An 18,240-nucleotide genomic window follows, 5' to 3' on the forward strand; every position below is an offset into this window, starting at 1 on the left:
AGATAAGTATATGCTTATTTCCCTTTTGTTGAAACCCGTCATCTCTTCCAGATCAAATGAATGTGTGCTGGCACCGTCCACGCCAAAAGAGTTCAGCCTTTATGTACATAACCTTCAGAAAGTTGAGCAATGGGACGAGGAAGGGTCTGCCATCTCTTAGCCGGTCCACAACGATGGTCTCATCACCTGTAAACATCAAGGGTACAAACACACGATCTGTGCCATCTTACCCACATATCAACATCAAGAAGAATCTGCTGTCAAATTCAAACGTCCAGCTGAGAGGAGACGACAAACTGGTGCCAGGGTCAGAGTTCACTCTGTGTCTGACTGAGCCGCTCAGTTTGCTCTAATTATTCTCATCACTGCATGCACGGAAGGTCAAGAGCGTTGTTACATGAGACAACATCAAGTGCTGGTACGTTAACAGACCAAGATCTTATGTTCCTTTTTTTTTTTTTTTTATAATTATTATTATTATTATTTGTTCCGCTTTATTTTTTTAATTGATAGCCATATCTCAGCGTTTACAAGTGAAATGCAAACATGCACCTTGAATTTGAATTGAGATCCGAAAGGCACAATGATTTTAACAGGAATTTTATCCAGCCAAAAGAATTAGGCGTGTACAGTATTGTGTTTTTACGGCTACTAGTGAAACTAGATGTTGAAATGAGGGTCTTGGACATATGAATGTTCTGGGTAAGCCAACATACCTGTGTACCTTGAAAGCACAGCCAGGCTAGCTTTTCTCACCTTGTCGTGTGCCATCAAGGCCATACAGCTAAAACCAGAGTGTTATCTCAGCAGTGTTATTTGTTTACCGAAGGTAAAAGTTTTGTATGGCTGTTTTTTGTATTATTGTATTATTTTCTTTGTGAGTTGGTGTTTTTTTTTCAGTTTTGTTCTTTTTTTTTTTGTTTTTTTGGAATTAATCAGTTTTAGAAGTGTGGGGTTTTTAGCCAAATTAATTTTTTAATTTCTTCAGTTTGAAATCAAAAGCGGAGGGTGTTTCCTAAAGTCCATACCTCTTTTCGCAGACTGTTATTATTTTTAGTTTTTGTTGATCAAGTCCATCGACTCTAAAGCCTGGAGAAGTAGAGGGTGTAGCTTCAATCGACATCGCGTTACCTTGTTCCCCCTCGTTGAAAGAGGTGCAGCTCTAAAACTGTGTCTCCAGTAAGCACTGTTTGAGCCATGTGTTGACGGGAATTTTAAACGACAGACCCAAAGGTCTATTAGGTCATTTAAACCGCATGTGCACTTGAATAATTACTCGTCAGTTCTCATTTTCACCGCCCACCCTACGAGAACTTTCATTTTTCAGGAACACGCTTGTGTGTTTCGAGCAGAACATGGAGGTTTTCATCTGAAACCAAAGCACAGTTTTTTCCTCTCTATCTCACAGTGGGTTACAGAAACATCTCTCAAGAGGCTTAAACAATTAAGGAAACATGTTTATTGTCTTTCATTCACGTGTCCGATTCACGATCCATTTACTTTTTTTTTTTCACAGAAGTGTTTAGTGTGTCTTTACCGATTGTACCGATTGTACCTAACAAAGCCTTAGATTACAATTAATGGGTCCGTGCCCAATCAAATGTACTTTCAATCACCATGCAGGTAAAGAACACCAATGATGTTTTATAGTTCTAATTCACATCGCTTGTGATCTTTTATTTCTCTCTCTCTCTGTAAAAATAACAAATACTCTCTTAAATTTCATTGAACTTATGTGTTATGAACTACTTAAGGATTTGAATCTGTTTGAGGTATGTAGTTTTAGATTTGTTTGTGTTCTTTTTTTCTCGTTTTGTTTTTTTTGCCTTACTATATATTACTTGACAACATTGATATAGCCGTTGTAGACATTGAGGTAGTATGACATTCATAACTTTTTCAAACCATATAAATGATAATGTGTTAAATGTTCACTTCATTCATATAGCTAGATGTCTTTTTTTTTCTTCCAATTGATGTTACATTGTCTTTTTGGTTTTGATACAAGGAACGAGATCAGTTCATTCAGTGTCTCTGAGTAGATGGGGGGAGGGGGTGGGGGGGACAGTTTTAACCAACTTAAAAAAAAATTTCCTTGTGACACATCGACATTATGTTTGAAAATACTATATTGTACTTATTATCCATGTTTTAGAGTAAAAATTATTTTCTACTGTATCCAATTCAAAGAGATAATATGTACTTATGTTTGAATATTTCTTAAGTTTGCCCTGAATGTCAGGCCAAAACGAGCAGTGAGATTGACGGGTGTTTTTTTCTTTTTGGACAGTCGGTGGAAAAGTGAGATTAGGAGAGAGCTAAGACTTCTCCGCTCTGGAGGAGTCGCTAATGCTGCAGATGATGAGTTCTAACCTAAGGGACGAAGGTTGACTTTTTGCACTTCTGTATATAGTCAAATGAACAGAGAAAAAAATGTGTATCATATTGAGATATTATTTTGAATAAAAAAAAAAGATCTATAATTATAAGGAATTTTGTTAGATTAATTTAAATTCTTAAATTAGAAGACCAGCTAAAAAAAAAAAACAATTGCTTGCAAAGAAAGGGCACTAGTTTCTTGGCCAACGCATTCAGAGAAAGCTATGCGCTTTTTGTCTTATTTTTTAAGTGGCTAGTGTTGCCAGGGAATGTTGTAGGGGAGTGGGGGTCCCCCGCGTCATGCTAACGCCACCCGTCTCTCACAGGGTGACATATCCGGTAATGTCCGTATATCATTTGTTGGACTGCTCCCATGGTACAGTTGATACATAAATCTCAAAAAAAAAATATATATATATAAAAAATCTGCTTTCTGTTATAGTTTGATTTGACTGCATGTAAAAGTACAACCACGTAAACGAAATACACCGTGTAGATATGTAAGGAAAGGACAACACCATCAGACTACACAACACGTAATATTTGTTTTTTTAAATGACACACACAGTAGGTAACATCCACAGTGGGGAGAAATGTAAGCATATATTTTCCAGAATGATGAAACCTTAGCACTCATCCGCCCCAGACGCGCTCTCGCAGCCATGTACCGGCAGTCGACGCTGACTCATGAGCAGTTTGTCCCCGCTACCATCATAGCTGTGCACTCAGCAGGTGAAGGCTCAGCACACCAAATTTTTGGCAAATTTAGAAATGAATGTAACAGTCGCCGTCAACGTGTCTCTGACTCCGGGCTGCTTTGTATAGTCGCTACAGAACCAAAGCACCGTTCTCTCCAAACCAGACGCTCAGTGTTCTGGCTGGAACCAAGGTCTCTCTTCCCTGCTGGGCGCACATGTACGCTTTGACCGCTTTTTACCTGTAAATGCACCCACCAGTTATGTGTTTGCTAACAGTTGCCACCCAATAATGTACTATTCTGTCTTCTGATTTGTTTATGCAAATTTTACCGCTGCCATAATTGACTCTTGCTGTATGGATGACAAAAAATCTGAATAAAACAATATATGATTTGCTCATGCTGCTGTCGTGTGGTCAATGCCTCTGCCTGGGGGGACTGAACTTCAGTCGGCATGCAAGCGTTCGCTTTTGATTATTCTTGCATGGAGGGGAAACTCCGGGACAATACGGAGACTGTTGTTTCTCGAACCCGTGAGCGTCTGCCTTCACCTCGAGGGTTCAGTGCCGTGACGACATAATTTCTGGAGCAGCTCCATGGAGAATGGAGAATATCTATATATATATATATGAGACACATGTGGAAGGCTACATTGATTGCGCTCAGGGCAACTTTCGTGAGACTGTGTGCATTATCTGGGTCAGAGCTGCCGTTAAACAAAGCCCATGTCACATCATAAGACTCTCGTGTCTTTTTGTGACTTATTTGAGACGGAGAACGAGTCATCTAACAGTGACAGTGTAACTGTGCTTTAACGTGATCCAAAAGTTGAGCGTGTTTAATCCACCAATGAAAACACATCCAACAGAGTTAATATCCAGTGTATCATGAAATCAGACAAACATTCACCTCCGTTATTCAGCTGATGTGGTTCCAAAGTAGGACATGTTCTCAAATCAAATCTACGCTTAACTCTTTCCTCTCTGGAGGTGTGTGTGATTGGGACCAGACTACAACAAACCACAACGTTGCAGAGTGTTTTCACATTTAATGAAAAGGAAGCCCAGCTATGACTGGCTTAGACTAAAACGGATGTTACATCCTCATACTTTATCTCTTTAGTTGCAGCTGAGAATGTTTAGAAGTGATTCAGTAACCTAAAAAGCTGCTGGGTTATTTTAGTCTGTCGCCATCACCTGTAGACAGAAGCACAGACACGTGTTGTTCTCAGCAGGAAATAGACAAACTAAGTCCTGTAGCTTAAATTCTTGAGAAGATAACTGGGACATGTGTGGTTTGTTGAAGACTTCCGGAGTGGTTGGTCTTAAAACTGGAGAAACTACTTGGATGAGTGGAGAGAAAAAAAAAAAAAACCTACGTGCAAAGTTGCCTCCGTTTCACTTTCGTTTTCTTAGTAATGCATTGCACTAGAAGTTGTTTCTTTAAAAAAAAAAAATCTGACACTACAAAAGAAAGTAAAATCCATCGAAATCAACGTTGACTAATAACCCCCTTCAACAAATGGCCACTTTCCATTCAGATTATTGGAAATATTCAAATTTTTGTGGGTTTTTCTGAGAAGGATATGCGATGCCTTCACAAACACTGGCCCACAAAGGGTTTAAATGCAGAAATGATTCAAACATTTGGTATTTGTGATTAGATTCAGGTTCAGAAAACTTTATTTGTCCCCAGGGGTGCATGTACAAGACATTTTAAAGTTACAAATAACCAAAAAAGAGCAATACAAAGTATATACAGACCACAAGGTCCAAAAAAAAACAGAACAAAACAAAAAGACAATAGATGTGTTAGGGCGTATTAGATGTACTAGAACTGACGTTGATTAAAAGAGTTATGAAAAAAAAACAAAGTAGCAGGAAGTATCACCACCGCTATTTTTATAGTGTTTTTTTAAGCACAGTACTTTTGTTCTTTAACGATAACAGTGAAACGATTTAGGTTACACGATGTAAAAACGAGTTTTCAGAATTATTTGCCACCTCTTAAGTTTGAAGGATTTTATGGAGTTAATCTAACCAAGAACATTACATGTGTTATTCTATTAAAAACATACAATGTACTGCATCGTCCACTTCATGGCAGACTCGTTACAGCAGTAAAAGCACCGATGGGATTAACGATGCCTCAGTTCTATTGAGTTACCCAGTAACTCATGACAGTGAACTAGTATTCACAAACCAGGAATTCCCCTCAGTGACTCATACACCTGTGCATTCCAGTGCTGCCGCTGCCTTCAAACAGAGTCACTGTCTGAGCACCTCATGAACCTACGTGTGCACTGACGCCTCCAGAAATGGCAGCGGTGGATGTTGAATTATTGTGCCCCAATTATATCACCGTAAGTGACAAACTCATTAGCTCGTCGAACGCTTCTCTTCTGGCCTCCAAAAATGGTGTCGCAGCCACGCTTTGACAGCTTACAGCTGATGCTACCACTTGCAGTGTTTACAAAGAGGAATCTCCACATGAAAGCCACATTCCGTCTTGTGGTGTTCACGGCCACGTAAATGGAAATTTACAAAAAGTCCAAGCTCCCGAGTCGTGACGTGTTTGCTGACGGCATTTTAAAGTGCATTCACAGAGTTTTCTCTGTAATTCTATGAAATATCTACGGTATACGCTGACATTCCCGACGGCCTCATCTTTTTGTCATACGTTTCCATTTCCTACTTTAAGCCACCTCGTCATTATCTCTCCAAACTCGATTTCTAAATGTCCACGGTTGCTTAGGAGCAGCGCCTTTACCACTCGAGCGTCAAGCATATTGTGTACATGACTTCCAATGTCGCAAGCGTGGGCTAGCGAGTTCCACTTGAGGGCAGAAACAGTAGTGAAAGTGCATCTGGGATTACTGACGGCCCAGTTAAGGAAGCCAAAACAGTTGCTGCCCCTAAATGAGGCTGTGTTTAGCGTGTTCAACAGAGAAATCCATGCGGACGGTCAATAGATGTCATGAGCATTTATGATGAGGCCAGGAGCTGCGTGCATGACTTCCCACGCTACCGTTTTGGATGCATCAAGTGAACCAGCAACCCGGGCCTCCACTGGCTCCACCCGTGCTCCACCTTTCTAGCATTTTGTTTCTTCTTCCATGCACCTTGGCAGCAGGCGAAGCTGCGCCAGAAATACAGTTTTTTTCTCCACTTGTCATGCTATAAAATATCAAATTCCACATTTATTTGTGATCAGAAATATAAAGCGCACAAGATGTAGCCTGAACCGGGAGTTTGTGAGCTAGTGGTGGAGACACTGGACTGTACTGCCATAGAGCAAGGTAGCTGACCTCCAAAGGTTCTCCTGGAGTGTGCAAATGTTCAGGTTAAAAACAATGTTTCCGCTTTGACATCAAGTAAGGAATACAGTTTTGTTTATTTGGATGGGGGAAAAAAATGATTTGATCGCTTAAAACCTCAAAATCCACAGAATAAACTGCATTCATTGGGTTATCACTGTAAAATTGTGGCTAATGTGTTGCCATGTGAGTAAATAATCTAACATCTGAGCCTGAACACATGTTACAGTCAAATCCTTCCCATGTGGTGCAGATAATCCCACATATGTAAATTGATTATCGACTTAATGACCCCATTAGCTGGCACGTATAATCAGAATTACAGGGCGTGCGGCTGTCTGAGGGGGCCTCGTGTCGGGAGCAGTGACCGTGACTATGTGAGCGAGGGCGGAGGTCACGCAGGAGCAGGACAACGAACGAACGAACGCGCGCCCGCGCCCGCGATCATCTGATCGCAGCGACGGCGCGGCTCCTTTAAGAAAACGGAACTGAGCCTCGGCTCTTGACGCGCTGAGGATGTGGGCAGGAAACGCCATGCAACAGCAGAGGAGCGATCACGCTTCCCAGCAGCGTTGCACAATACAGCGCCACCAAAATGTGCTTTAATGTGCCCCGCTGATGTCCAGGAGCGGTCACTCTCCTCGGATCTGCGCTCCGCGGCCCTTACGCAGCAGGCTAGGAGGATTTGCCGGCGTGGGATTTGACTCCTATCCGAGCCAGAGGGCTCCCTTTCCAGCCTGCTCGGTTTGAAAACATCGGGGCTGGTCAGCGGGTGGGAGAGAGAGAGAGAGAGAGAGAGAGAGGAGGCTTCGTCGCGGAAAAAAAAGGAGGTGTCTCCCTTTTTTTCTTCCCCCCCTCCACCCCAGCCATGAGGGAGTACAAAGTGGTTGTTTTGGGGTCGGGTGGAGTCGGCAAATCTGCGCTGACGGTCCAGTTCGTGACGGGTTCCTTCATCGAGAAGTACGACCCCACGATAGAGGATTTCTACAGGAAGGAGATCGAGGTGGACTCGTCCCCGTCGGTGCTGGAGATCCTGGACACGGCGGGGACCGAGCAGTTCGCCTCCATGCGAGACCTGTACATCAAGAACGGGCAGGGCTTTATTTTGGTCTACAGCCTGGTGAACCAGCAGAGCTTCCAGGACATCAAGCCGATGAGAGATCAGATCATCCGGGTGAAGAGGTACGAGAGGGTGCCCATGATCCTGGTGGGGAACAAGGTGGACCTGGAGGGGGAGCGAGAGGTGTCTTCCGGGGAAGGCAAGGCGCTGGCCCAAGAGTGGAGCTGCCCCTTCATGGAAACTTCAGCCAAAAATAAAGGGTCGGTCGACGAACTGTTTGCAGAGATCGTGAGACAGATGAACTATTCAACTGTTCCCAGCGGCGGCGACCAGTGCTGCTCATGCGTCCTGCTCTAAACAAAACAAACGTACAGAAAAGTTGCGCATCCGGGCTGAGTTTTGAGCTTCTAAGTTGTCCTGCAAGCTTTCTCGTTTTTCTTTCTTTTCTTTCTTCTTCTTCTTCTTTTTTTTAAAAAAAAAAGGTATTCTCTGTCCTCCTCACACTGTTGTCTTATTGTTGCACACAAACCGAAAAAATCGAACGACGACAACAATCGATTAATGTATTATAGTCTGGAAAAGTGTTTACATGACAAAGTACTTGAATGTTTTGGGATTTTTTTATATAGCTTTGTATATGACACTTCTCTGGAAACGTGCCTCAATGGGAATGTCTTATTGTGAAACCTAAGAGACACTTCTGGTTATATTTGGTGTTTCTTTTTTAGTTTTCATTGCTCCTTGTTGGGGAGTGCTGTTATATCTTCTGGGCTGGGTCCTCTCTGAGATTACCTACAGTGGTGGTGGTGGTGGTGGTGGTGGTGTTGGTAGGTGGTGGTGAGGATGTCAAATCCTCAGGCAGGTGGAGATTGTCACCTCTTGAAAGGGCCTATTTAAAAAAATATATATATATAAGTAAATGAAATCTGTCTGAAAATCATCAGTCGCCACCTGAGCCTTGCACAGGTGACTTATTTCATCCCTCCATGTGTGATCCGAGAGGCGCAGACCCGCCCGCTAGGATACTGTATTTTTGAAGCTGTGGACTGTGGTGGAGTTGTGTTATGCCAACCATATTTCAGTTTCTCCTCCCCCCCATCCCCCCCCCCCCTCCTCCTCCTCCAGTGGATTTATCATGGAACTTGCGCTGAGCTGACGGTGTCCCTCCTCAGTGTGCACAAACGAGGACCTTAGTGCATTGCTGTCGCTGCATGGGGGAGAATGCCACGACCCCCATGTCAAGTGCCTTCCTAAGAAAATCTCCTGTGACTGTGCCAACTGATGAGCCCTACTTCCTCTGCAGTGCGTCTTGATGGCAATCAAAACTTTCTTTTTTTTTTTTTTTTGCAGATTTCCGTTCACGCTCTTCTTTTGTTTGGTGTGTCAAAAGCGAGAAGCGCCTCTTCCTATTTCACTGTTAGGAAGTTTTGTAATAGACCTGCTGTTTCAGGGTCAGATTCAGGCCGTTTCTCCAGGTACTCGTCCAGCAAGAACAACTGATTATCTACTGGGATTTATTGTTATTATTATTATTAATTATTTTATTTTTTCTTTGGTTCAGTGAATGGCAAGCCATGTCTGTACGTTTTTATCTAGAATTTTTCTTTTCTTTTTCTAAAATGTGACTTTTGTTTTTGTTGACTTAACCATAATTGTAATTCTCCCTTTGGAACAAATCTTCTACCATCTACCTGTCAGTTTGAAAGACTTGTAATACAAAAAAAAACAACAAAAAAACGCATTTTACGTAACACCTGCCGTGCTTGTGTCTGTCTGTACATTTGACTGGGGCTCTTTTGAGCTTGACTGTCACTTTAAGAACTTTCAGTGGTGGAATATGTAGCATTAGTGAGGTAATCAGCCAGTCAGGAACTAAGTCTTATCTTCATGAAGGCTATGGCACTCGGCATTCGTTCAGAATAACTGCGAGAGCTGATGACTCAACTGTGTTTTCGTTTTGGAGGCTGTGGTTTGTTGTAATATTGAGTTGTGTTGTTTTACAGGCGCATGTTTCTATTATTTTGCCAACCCCATTGCAGCCAGTGGCCTAGGCTAAATAGCCTAAATAGCAAACACTAGTGTTTAATACACTTCCAGTGTAACAGCAACACAAACCACATCCTCCAAAATGATCCAACACTTGATTTCTTACCAAGTTTCTGCACAGGCTGAACATTATAACCTTCATTAGGCTAAGATTTCACAATGCATTCATTTTCAAATGAACTGGCAAGTGAGTCTGTTGTGATTATGAAGCAAAAAAAAAACAACTCCCAGTGGATGTCATTACAAATGGGAAATCTTTGGGTTTTTGTGACTGTCGGTCACACAGAGGGTATTAGTATCCGGACGGCATATTTGACGTCCCGGTAATTGGTCTTAATAGGCGATCCCGACCAACGCGGATTTAAAATAAAACATCTCAGTCCACTTGTTTGGCTAGTGTGTAGGGTTTCCAGTAAGTGTTTGGTTGCGTAGAGCTGTTTCCGCTCTTCCCTGCTGGATGTTTTCTAAGCTGCGAAGTGGAGAACAGAGAGGGCTTTCTGTGTGGGCAGCCAAGTTCAATCAGCCACACATACTGTAGGCTGGCATTTTGTAAATCGCTCCTCAGAGCCGTTGCCTCAAGTGTCCCTCTAACCGCAGAGACTCGAGGTCCGGACGACCAAAGTGCAGGGTGAAGGAAATGCGTGCACTGTCGAGGCCCTTCGTAAATACTGGGTTACCTCTCCTAGAGATGCCCAAGTTGTTTTCGTCACAGCTGCTGCTCCGTCTCCGAAGCTGCTAAAGGATTAACGGCAGTGACACTACGTGGCAGTGACGGTTTATGAATACGCAAACCCCATTCCAGTCCCAAGACTTCTATCTAAAAAACAACAACAGAGCATTACATTTAAAAAGAATCATGCTGAGGTTTGTTATGTGGTCAAGCCTTGAATGCGCACGCAGCAGAATATGAACACAGTCATACCGACTAACTATCTTTTCATCAGGTTTCTGATGTTTCTCTTTCGCTTTTCAATCTAAAAAGGTCAACACAAAAAATGAGATGTGTGCTCACGTTGTTAACTCTGTGGCTGGATGAGAAACACCCCAGTTCTGCCTCAAAGTGACAGAACGAGATGCCTCTTTGTTTCTCCTCCGGTTTTGTTCATATGTATCATTGCTTTAAACCTTTATTCTACTTACACGCTGTTCAAATATGTGTTTGACAGCACGAGGAAGTCATGTGACAGCAGACTGTTCTCATAAAAACAGCATCGGCTTATATATACACACAGGGCATTCCTATATACATGCCCAACGTGGTAACATTCCCCCAGCATTTTTGTGTACACGTGAAGATGAGTGTGCGTAGAATAACTTTAATGCTGCATTAATCACCTTACAACCCGGCTTCATCTTGGGAACAGTCAAAACAAATCCTTGCTTCCAGTCTGAGAAACTAGAGGTTTGGGCCTTATGGTGCAGCCAGACTTCCTCTTCCGTGGTTTGGCCACGGCTGACCGCCCAACCAGCAACCTGAGCCTCGAGAATCGAGACGTGATGCTCTGCTCCACAGTGGAGTGTTGGATACAAGGTATTTACTTGACAAACGCGACGTGTTCGCTTGTTTTGCTGACAGCGTGTGACAAGGCTGCTCCCGCTATCGATGTCCCATGTGTGCAGATTCAACACATCCATAGCTGCATATTTGTTCACAGAATTTCCTGGGTTTAATCCGTGTCATAACACACCGATCAAGCATGACATTATGACCACTTCCCTGATATAACAGGAGGGTGCCTCCAAAACAGTCGTGAGTCATCAGGGAATGGACACGGATCTTCTGAGGGTGTCCTGTGGTGTCTGGAAACATGACGATGTCTGTGTCAGGCTGTGTCCTGCTGTGTTATTGCTACGGGGTGGGGGTGCCTGGTCTGGTCTGGTCTGGTCTGGTCAGGCCCGGTCCAAACATTTCCCAGCAGAACACTGAATTATTACGGGATGGTGAATGTTATTTACTTCTCCCTTCAGTGGTTTTAATGTTGTGGTTGGTCAGCATGTAAGGTAGTTAAAACTAATTCCACCTTTTACAATGATAAAACTCACTAAAGAAAAAAACAAATTAAACAAAAACAGGTGGTAGTGGTGTTACATAATCTGCAGTGGTGATGGAAGAAGTGTTAAAACACTACTATTTCTTTCTTGTTGCACATTGTTCACACCTGCGAGGCTTCAGTCGTACGACCCAGAGGGTCGGTCATGTGGTGGAGTTTCCCAAGTTAAAACGCTCATGCACGACGTGCACACAAAAAGTCTAAAATCCCTCTATTTCTACATACAGAGATAAGCATTTGGAGGAAGCTGGAACAGACACTTGACTCAGCTGGAAACACTTAAGTCAGTTAAAAGTAAATGCAGCTTTCCAACTAGGCCGGGACATCCCAGAGCTGGGTGTTTGCCCAAAATCTGACACCATATTTCGGCAGCATTACACAAACATGTTGTTCATCCTGAATTTCACAAGCTGAACACATATGAAAGCTAAAAGCAGTTTTCCGTTCGGCCTATCCTCTGCAGCCCAAAACGCGCCTCGTTCTCAAAGACACTCGCTGCATTCGGATTGACCGACATCGGCCGCGGCATTACTGACACGAGGAGCGTTTCTGTTAAGGAAGGGTGGATGTTAGGGCACTTCCTGTGTAACCTCACCTTACATCTATGAAATGTTGCAACAGACAAGTTCCTCTGGCAAGTGTGTTGAAATAAATAGTTTGCGCTATCACAGCCTGTCCTCACTCGCATGCTCACAGCAACACAGCCTTGACTTCGCTTTTGTGCAGGAGCAAGTTTTTTTCTTTTCAACCGGAGCCAACACATTAAAGTTAGAAGAGAATGAGGGAGAGTGAAAGGGTGAGGGAAGGATGAATAGATTTCACTGCGGGCCTCCATGTGATCTAATTTGAGCAAAGGCGAGCAGCAGCATCATATGACAGCCATTTACAACTGCTACCACGGCGTGTTTGGTCAGGCAGAGAGAAAAAAAAAAAAAAACTCTTAACACTTCGCTGTAACAATGCCATCATCTGAACCACTTTCCAACCGCTGCACACACACCTCTTCCTAGAAACACCTTCTGTATCGACGCTTACGCAGAAAATCGCTGAGGAGCTGTCCTGCCCGCACTGCTCTCCAACCACCAAATCACATGAGCTGAAATCAGTGTGACAGTTGGCAACGCGCACATTCGGTCTGACCCCGGCAGCGACAAAGGCTTTGCTGCGCGAGAAAATGCGGAAGTAGCAAAGTTTTCCTTTTAACCTCCGTGCTCTGTGTCCTGTAGCTACAAGCCGAGCTACTGTGCAGGAGTTCAGATTGCACGCTGCTTGGGTGTTACGCACCGGTCCGCTGAGCTCGACTCGCAGCAACACAGCAAATGTACGAAAGGTCAGGCCTCGTCACTGACAAATCAAAAGGAGAAGAAGCGCAGCTGTGGAAAACACTTGCTGATTCTTCGCTTTTCTTTTGCCTAGTTGCTGAATGTGGAACTAAATCTGGCAGGTGGTTAGCTGAATTTAGCATCAATACGAAAGAAGGATTTTTGTACGTAAACAGAAACGCAAGAATGACTACTTGTGGTTTTCACCATTGATCTTTTACCGTAAACGCCTCTGTAGTGGAGAGCTTTTCTTACGTGTAAGTGTGTCTGGTTGACCCCTGACAACTTAGCGTCAGACCTGGTTTGAACACGAAATCATCCCCCGTAGCATTGTTATGAATAGAGGAATACACTATGGAGAGTTGTAGAGAGAAAGGTTTTACGTACAAGGCAGTATACGTACGTGTTTATCATTAGTCATCAACCGTTTTAAATTGTTTTAAGGAGAAATGCCTGAAACTATACTTACTTAGAAGTAAAGTGCAGAACATATCATATCCACATTTAAGCATCAGATCTGATGTCACGAGGACTTCAACTACACCAGTATGTTTGTTCAGATGGAAATGTCCTAATAAGTGCTAGGTTTCCATGAAAATTTGTAAGGGAACTTGTTTTGCTCAGAGAATGAAGATGAACCTTGATGACTTTGGTGACTCCCTCACATTTCCTTTAGTGGCACCTCAAGGTTTCACATTACCCCTGAGATACAACCCTAACCCTAACATAGTACAAACTGATCACAGTTAATGTCAAAACATAATGAGGGTGTCCTGTGGTGTCTGGCAACAAGATGTTAGTGGGGGGTCTTTGGGTCCTATGGGTTGAGGGGAGGTGGATGATCCCACAGATACTTGATCAGTTTGGGATCTAGTGAGTTTGGAGACCAGGTCAACACCTTGTGCTGTTCTTCATATTTTTTTTAGTTGTTCCTAAACTGTTTGTGTGTCTTTGTCAGGCTGTATCCTGCTGCCACCAAGGAGTGTCATTACTTTGTGGTGGGGGTGTCTGGTCTGATCTGGTCTGGGTGGGGGTTACATGTTTAAGTGACATCCATATCAATGCTATTATGAATGTTATTATTTAAATCTTCTGTCCTAACCTGGACTTGTGGACACATGGTGATTTGACTAAACCTGAGCCTATAATGCATTGACTGTTTGATATGAAACACACCTAAGTTTAGATTTTTTTTTAGCAATATCATCTTTATTAATAAAAACACATAAAAAGCATGCACACACCAATCCATTTAAATCTGAATTAATTTGTATACTGATTCACATTGTCTATTTCATCATTTTCTATTGTGACACGACCGCCAACATGGCAGTAGATACTCACTCTATTTAATTCATTTATTTATTTGTAATGCTGCCACATCTCTTTGCCAATAGATCATTCTTCACAGAGGAAACAACAAATGGCCGACGAAGGTGCTGTGGTTATTGCCGTTATCAAAAATCCAGGTGCTTTGCCTGAGCCTCATGTATACTTGATCTCCGACTTCAAGCTGCAGAGTCATACCATTCGTTGCAGTTTCAGGGCGATTTCCAGCGACGTGGTTGAACACAGTAACCATCTGCCCTCCGTTCTTCATCAGCCGCAGCCCCATAGATTTAGAAGATGAATTATGGCCAGAGAAGCTGAAGTAATAGACTCCTTTGACAGGAGCAGTGAAAATACCTGCAGGTGATCAACACAATTATAGATTTAATTGCAATAACTGTTGCACTTTATATCTGATCTTCACCTGATTAACATATATGCACTATCTGTGTGTACTGTATGTACTGAATAGCAAGCTCACCTGTTGCAGGGTTGTATGCGCCTGTGTTGGTGTAGACATTCTGGTAGGTCAGTGTGATCTCAGCGTTATATGGTCCGATTGTTCCAACACTGCCGATGGAAGCTCCGAATGCTACCCGACCTCCTTGAGTCAGATAATAATGAAGTTAACAGATAAACATCAACAAAATAAACATACACACTTAGTTCTGTCCTGACCTTCGACTTGTGATCTCAGATTGTCCAGCTGTTCCTGAGTGTTTCTCAGCTCTGCCTCCAGTTGTCTTAAGACGACAACGAACTCGCACTGGTTGTTCTGCCTCTCAGAAGTGACAGCATCACCAGAGGGAGCTGCCTTGATGGTTGGTGCTTGGTCATCCAGCTGCTGGATGTCAGCAACACACAGGTAGAAGAGGGATAAAGCTGACAAAGCCACTAAGCTCTTCATCTTCTTATTTCTGTTCTTCTGTCGTGTCTCCGTGCTCCTCACTACCCATTATATACCAGACAGAAGAAGGAAATAACCTTGTTATTCTTTTGGGAAACCTGATAACATATACTTCAAAGCAATATATGTAGGTATATGACAGTTCAAAGGTTTCTCCATTTATTCTTTTGTGGCCACCTTTTTTAATGGGGTTCTTTGAGAGGAGGAGCCTCTGTGGATTATCCCACAGATACCTGACCAGTCTGGGATCTTGTGAATCTGGAGGCCAGGTCAACACCTTGTGCTCTTTTTCATATTTTTTACAGTTGTTTCCAAAGCATTTTGTGTGTGTGTGTGTGTGTGTGTGTGTGTGTGTGTGTGTGTGTGTGTGTGTGTGTGTGTGTGTGTGTGAGGCTGCATCCTGCTGGGGGTGACTGCTGCCATCACGGAGTGTCATTACTATGGGGTGGGGCCAATGCCAGGTCCAAACAGCAGAACACTGAATTGTCACAAGATGGTCAATGTTACTTACTTATAGTAATAGTGGTCAAAATGCAATGCAATCAGTTATTATTATTTGCTATTATTTATTTATCATTTATTTTCATTCATTATTGTCACCAATTCCAATGATAATTCCAATTACAAACACATGCATCCACATGTAAAGTCAAATGTCCCTCCCTGTACTGCTTGGTACATTGCACATGCTCTAATCTAATCTAACACAACATTCATATTTCCAGAAAACGATAAGATAACAAATAGCGACTAATAAAACAGAATGTTATAGAAGAGAGTACACATTTGCTACTGCAGCAGCAAACAGTAAACTGTGACAGATGGGAGAGCTCTGGGAGAACGTTAGGGCAGTGATGGACTGAATTTCTTTTCTTTTATTTCTGCCTGCGGAAGTCAGATTTCGCGCAAGTGTGGATGAGTCACTCTGGTCTTGGAGAGAACAGTGAAGAAAAGACCTCACATATCCAGGGACTGAAATAGACTAAAAATTCTCCGCGTCTGCCTCTCACACTGAACGCTGAGTGGGAGGACACAGCAGACACAGAGGTGCTCTCAGCTCCCCCACATTCATCCAGCATCTTATCTGCATTTTCAAACCACGTACAGATAAACTCGGGCCTGTGAATCATTGATGACTGTAGTTGTTGTATGGTTTGTATGCCTCTTCTTCCTCATGGGTCATTGTTTCTAAAATGCTGAATGTTGCTTTTATGGAATATCTATGAATTTAAAAAATCTTTAATAAGAGTGATGAAGGCAAGTTTTCTTTGGAGCAGGCTGCTGTATCCTCCCTGTCCACAAGGGGGCAGCTGGGTACAACCTGATCAAGAGAACAGAGGTTAGGAAGTCAAATTTGGGTCAAAACATTTAGATTTGCTCATTTATGTATTTTACCAAGTTCTATGTTCACACAACCATCACAACACAGGAAACCAGGTGTGCCAGATGTGATGACTGTAAATAATGAGTGTAACATGACAAGAGAGTCTGCAAATTCATACGATATATCTGTAATGGAAGAATGTAATGCTGTTGTACATCATGAGTAAACCACAAAACAAATCTAACTAAACACTGCACTAGTTACTGAAACTTTAAAGGTGCATTTACAGATTTGTGGCCATTGGGGGCATTAGAAACCAGCTATACGTGCACATTGCATTCTGTGTTGACAAGTGTGGCTTTTTGATTTTATTTTATTTTATTTTATTTTATTTTATTTTATTTTATCCTTTTACTACTATACAATAAAATCCAAGCATAGGACAAAATAATGCCACCAACTGAAGGTGTGAAGACTTCGATGGCTTAAGGTGTTGATTGTTGAATGTACTAGTTTCTCTTGCATTGTTTGGAATTGATTGAAAGTTTAACAATAATTCTGTTTGTCAAGCAAAATTAATTGGGACAAAGGGGAATAGCATGTGAGAAGAACACATTCTGACTGTGTGGAACTGACATACACATTCAAATCAAGTAAATCCAGCAAAGACTGCTTGCGTACATCAGTGTGTATTGTGTTCACACATTATAGTGGGCCATTTAAACAAGTAAACATGCATACAAATATACTAACTTTTGTTTTGAGATTGCCTTCTTTACTGTCTCTGAACAGTTTCCCTTTCTTTTCTTGTACTCCATGGTTCAAAGGTATCAACTAAGGTTGCACATAGTTTAAAGTACACCTGGTCTCCGCCTTCAAGCCGTGCAGTCATGATACCACTGACCTCATGGCAGTTTCTGGGAGCAGGTTTTTATAAGAACAACCTGTTTTCTTTTCTTCATCAGTTCGAGCTTCTTTGATCAAATCATTAAATGATGACCAGAGAAGCTCAAGTAATAATCTTTAAAAATAATAATTTGCTTTTTTTTTGTAGTTGTAAAGATATCTCTGGAGTTGATGGAGACAAGTTCACTTTTTCAGTCCTTACCTAAATAAACCCAAAGGCTTTATCCATATGCACTGATCAGCCACAACATTGTGACCACTGACAGTAGAAGTCAATAACATTAACTATCTTGTGACAATAAAATGTTTTGATTGAAAACTTCAGGACCTGGCATTCATGTGAATGTTACTTACATATGTACCATCCACCTAGAGCAGAACAGACACCCGCACTCCATAGCAACGGAGGCAGCAGCCGTCCCCAGCAGGAGGCAGCCTGACACAGACACACAACAACAACATGATGGTGGCTATAATGTTTTGCCTGATTGGTGTAACATTGTGTAGTTGACTTGCTGAAAGGGTTTTAAGACCCACTGGTGTTGAAGACAATGCTTGTAGGTCTGTCAAAACAACAAATATGTCTAACATTGTCCATAGTTGCTTGTAGCTTTCTGGTGTCATGGTTATGAGTATTTTCTGTGACCCTGTTTGGGTTTCTTTGTGTTTCTTGCTCTTATTTTGTAAAAATTCTTTATCGGTGTGTCTTGTCTTGTATTACTCCCTGTGTTTTTCCCTCTTTGATTGTTGGATTGGTTTCTCACTGTGTGCTCCGCCCTCATTCGTTTCACCTGTGTCTTATTGCCCCTCTGCCCATGGGTATATAATGCCCTGTCATTGCCTTTGTTCTCTGTTGAGTCACCTGCTATGTTACCTCTGTTATGTTCTGTGATGACCCCCTGT

The 18,240-nt window shown here is 42.4% G+C and overlaps 3 protein-coding genes across 37 annotated transcripts in view; 2 read left to right on the forward strand and 1 right to left on the reverse strand.

Moving 5' to 3' along the window:
* The window catches only part of mbnl1 (muscleblind-like splicing regulator 1), a 49,447-nt gene extending 45,971 nt beyond the window's left edge, over window positions 1–3,476 (forward strand). For all 35 annotated transcript variants that reach the window (XR_007113041.1, XR_007113042.1, XM_047588788.1 and 32 more), the window contains one exon: window positions 52–3,476. The gene's annotated coding sequence lies outside the window, so the exon portion shown is untranslated. The remainder of the gene's footprint in view (window positions 1–51) is intronic.
* A 3,421-nt stretch (window positions 3,477–6,897) lies between these two features.
* On the forward strand, window positions 6,898–9,203 carry LOC125010297 (ras-related protein Rap-2b-like). Its single transcript, XM_047588820.1, has one exon. It carries the CDS (start codon window positions 7,261–7,263, stop codon window positions 7,807–7,809), a length of 549 nt encoding a protein of 182 aa, XP_047444776.1. The 5' UTR covers window positions 6,898–7,260; the 3' UTR covers window positions 7,810–9,203.
* Window positions 9,204–14,058: 4,855 nt separating this feature from the next.
* On the reverse strand, window positions 14,059–15,147 carry LOC125010825 (complement C1q-like protein 4). Its single transcript, XM_047589677.1, has 3 exons — window positions 14,879–15,147; window positions 14,682–14,804; window positions 14,059–14,557 (listed from the first exon to the last, which is right to left on the reverse strand). Exons 1-3 carry the CDS (start codon window positions 15,105–15,107, stop codon window positions 14,277–14,279), a joined length of 633 nt encoding a protein of 210 aa, XP_047445633.1. The 5' UTR covers window positions 15,108–15,147; the 3' UTR covers window positions 14,059–14,276.
* Between the last annotated feature and the right edge of the window lie 3,093 nt (window positions 15,148–18,240).

This window comes from Mugil cephalus, chromosome 7 (assembly GCF_022458985.1).
Source record: "Mugil cephalus isolate CIBA_MC_2020 chromosome 7, CIBA_Mcephalus_1.1, whole genome shotgun sequence".
NCBI classification, from domain to species: domain Eukaryota; kingdom Metazoa; phylum Chordata; class Actinopteri; order Mugiliformes; family Mugilidae; genus Mugil; species Mugil cephalus.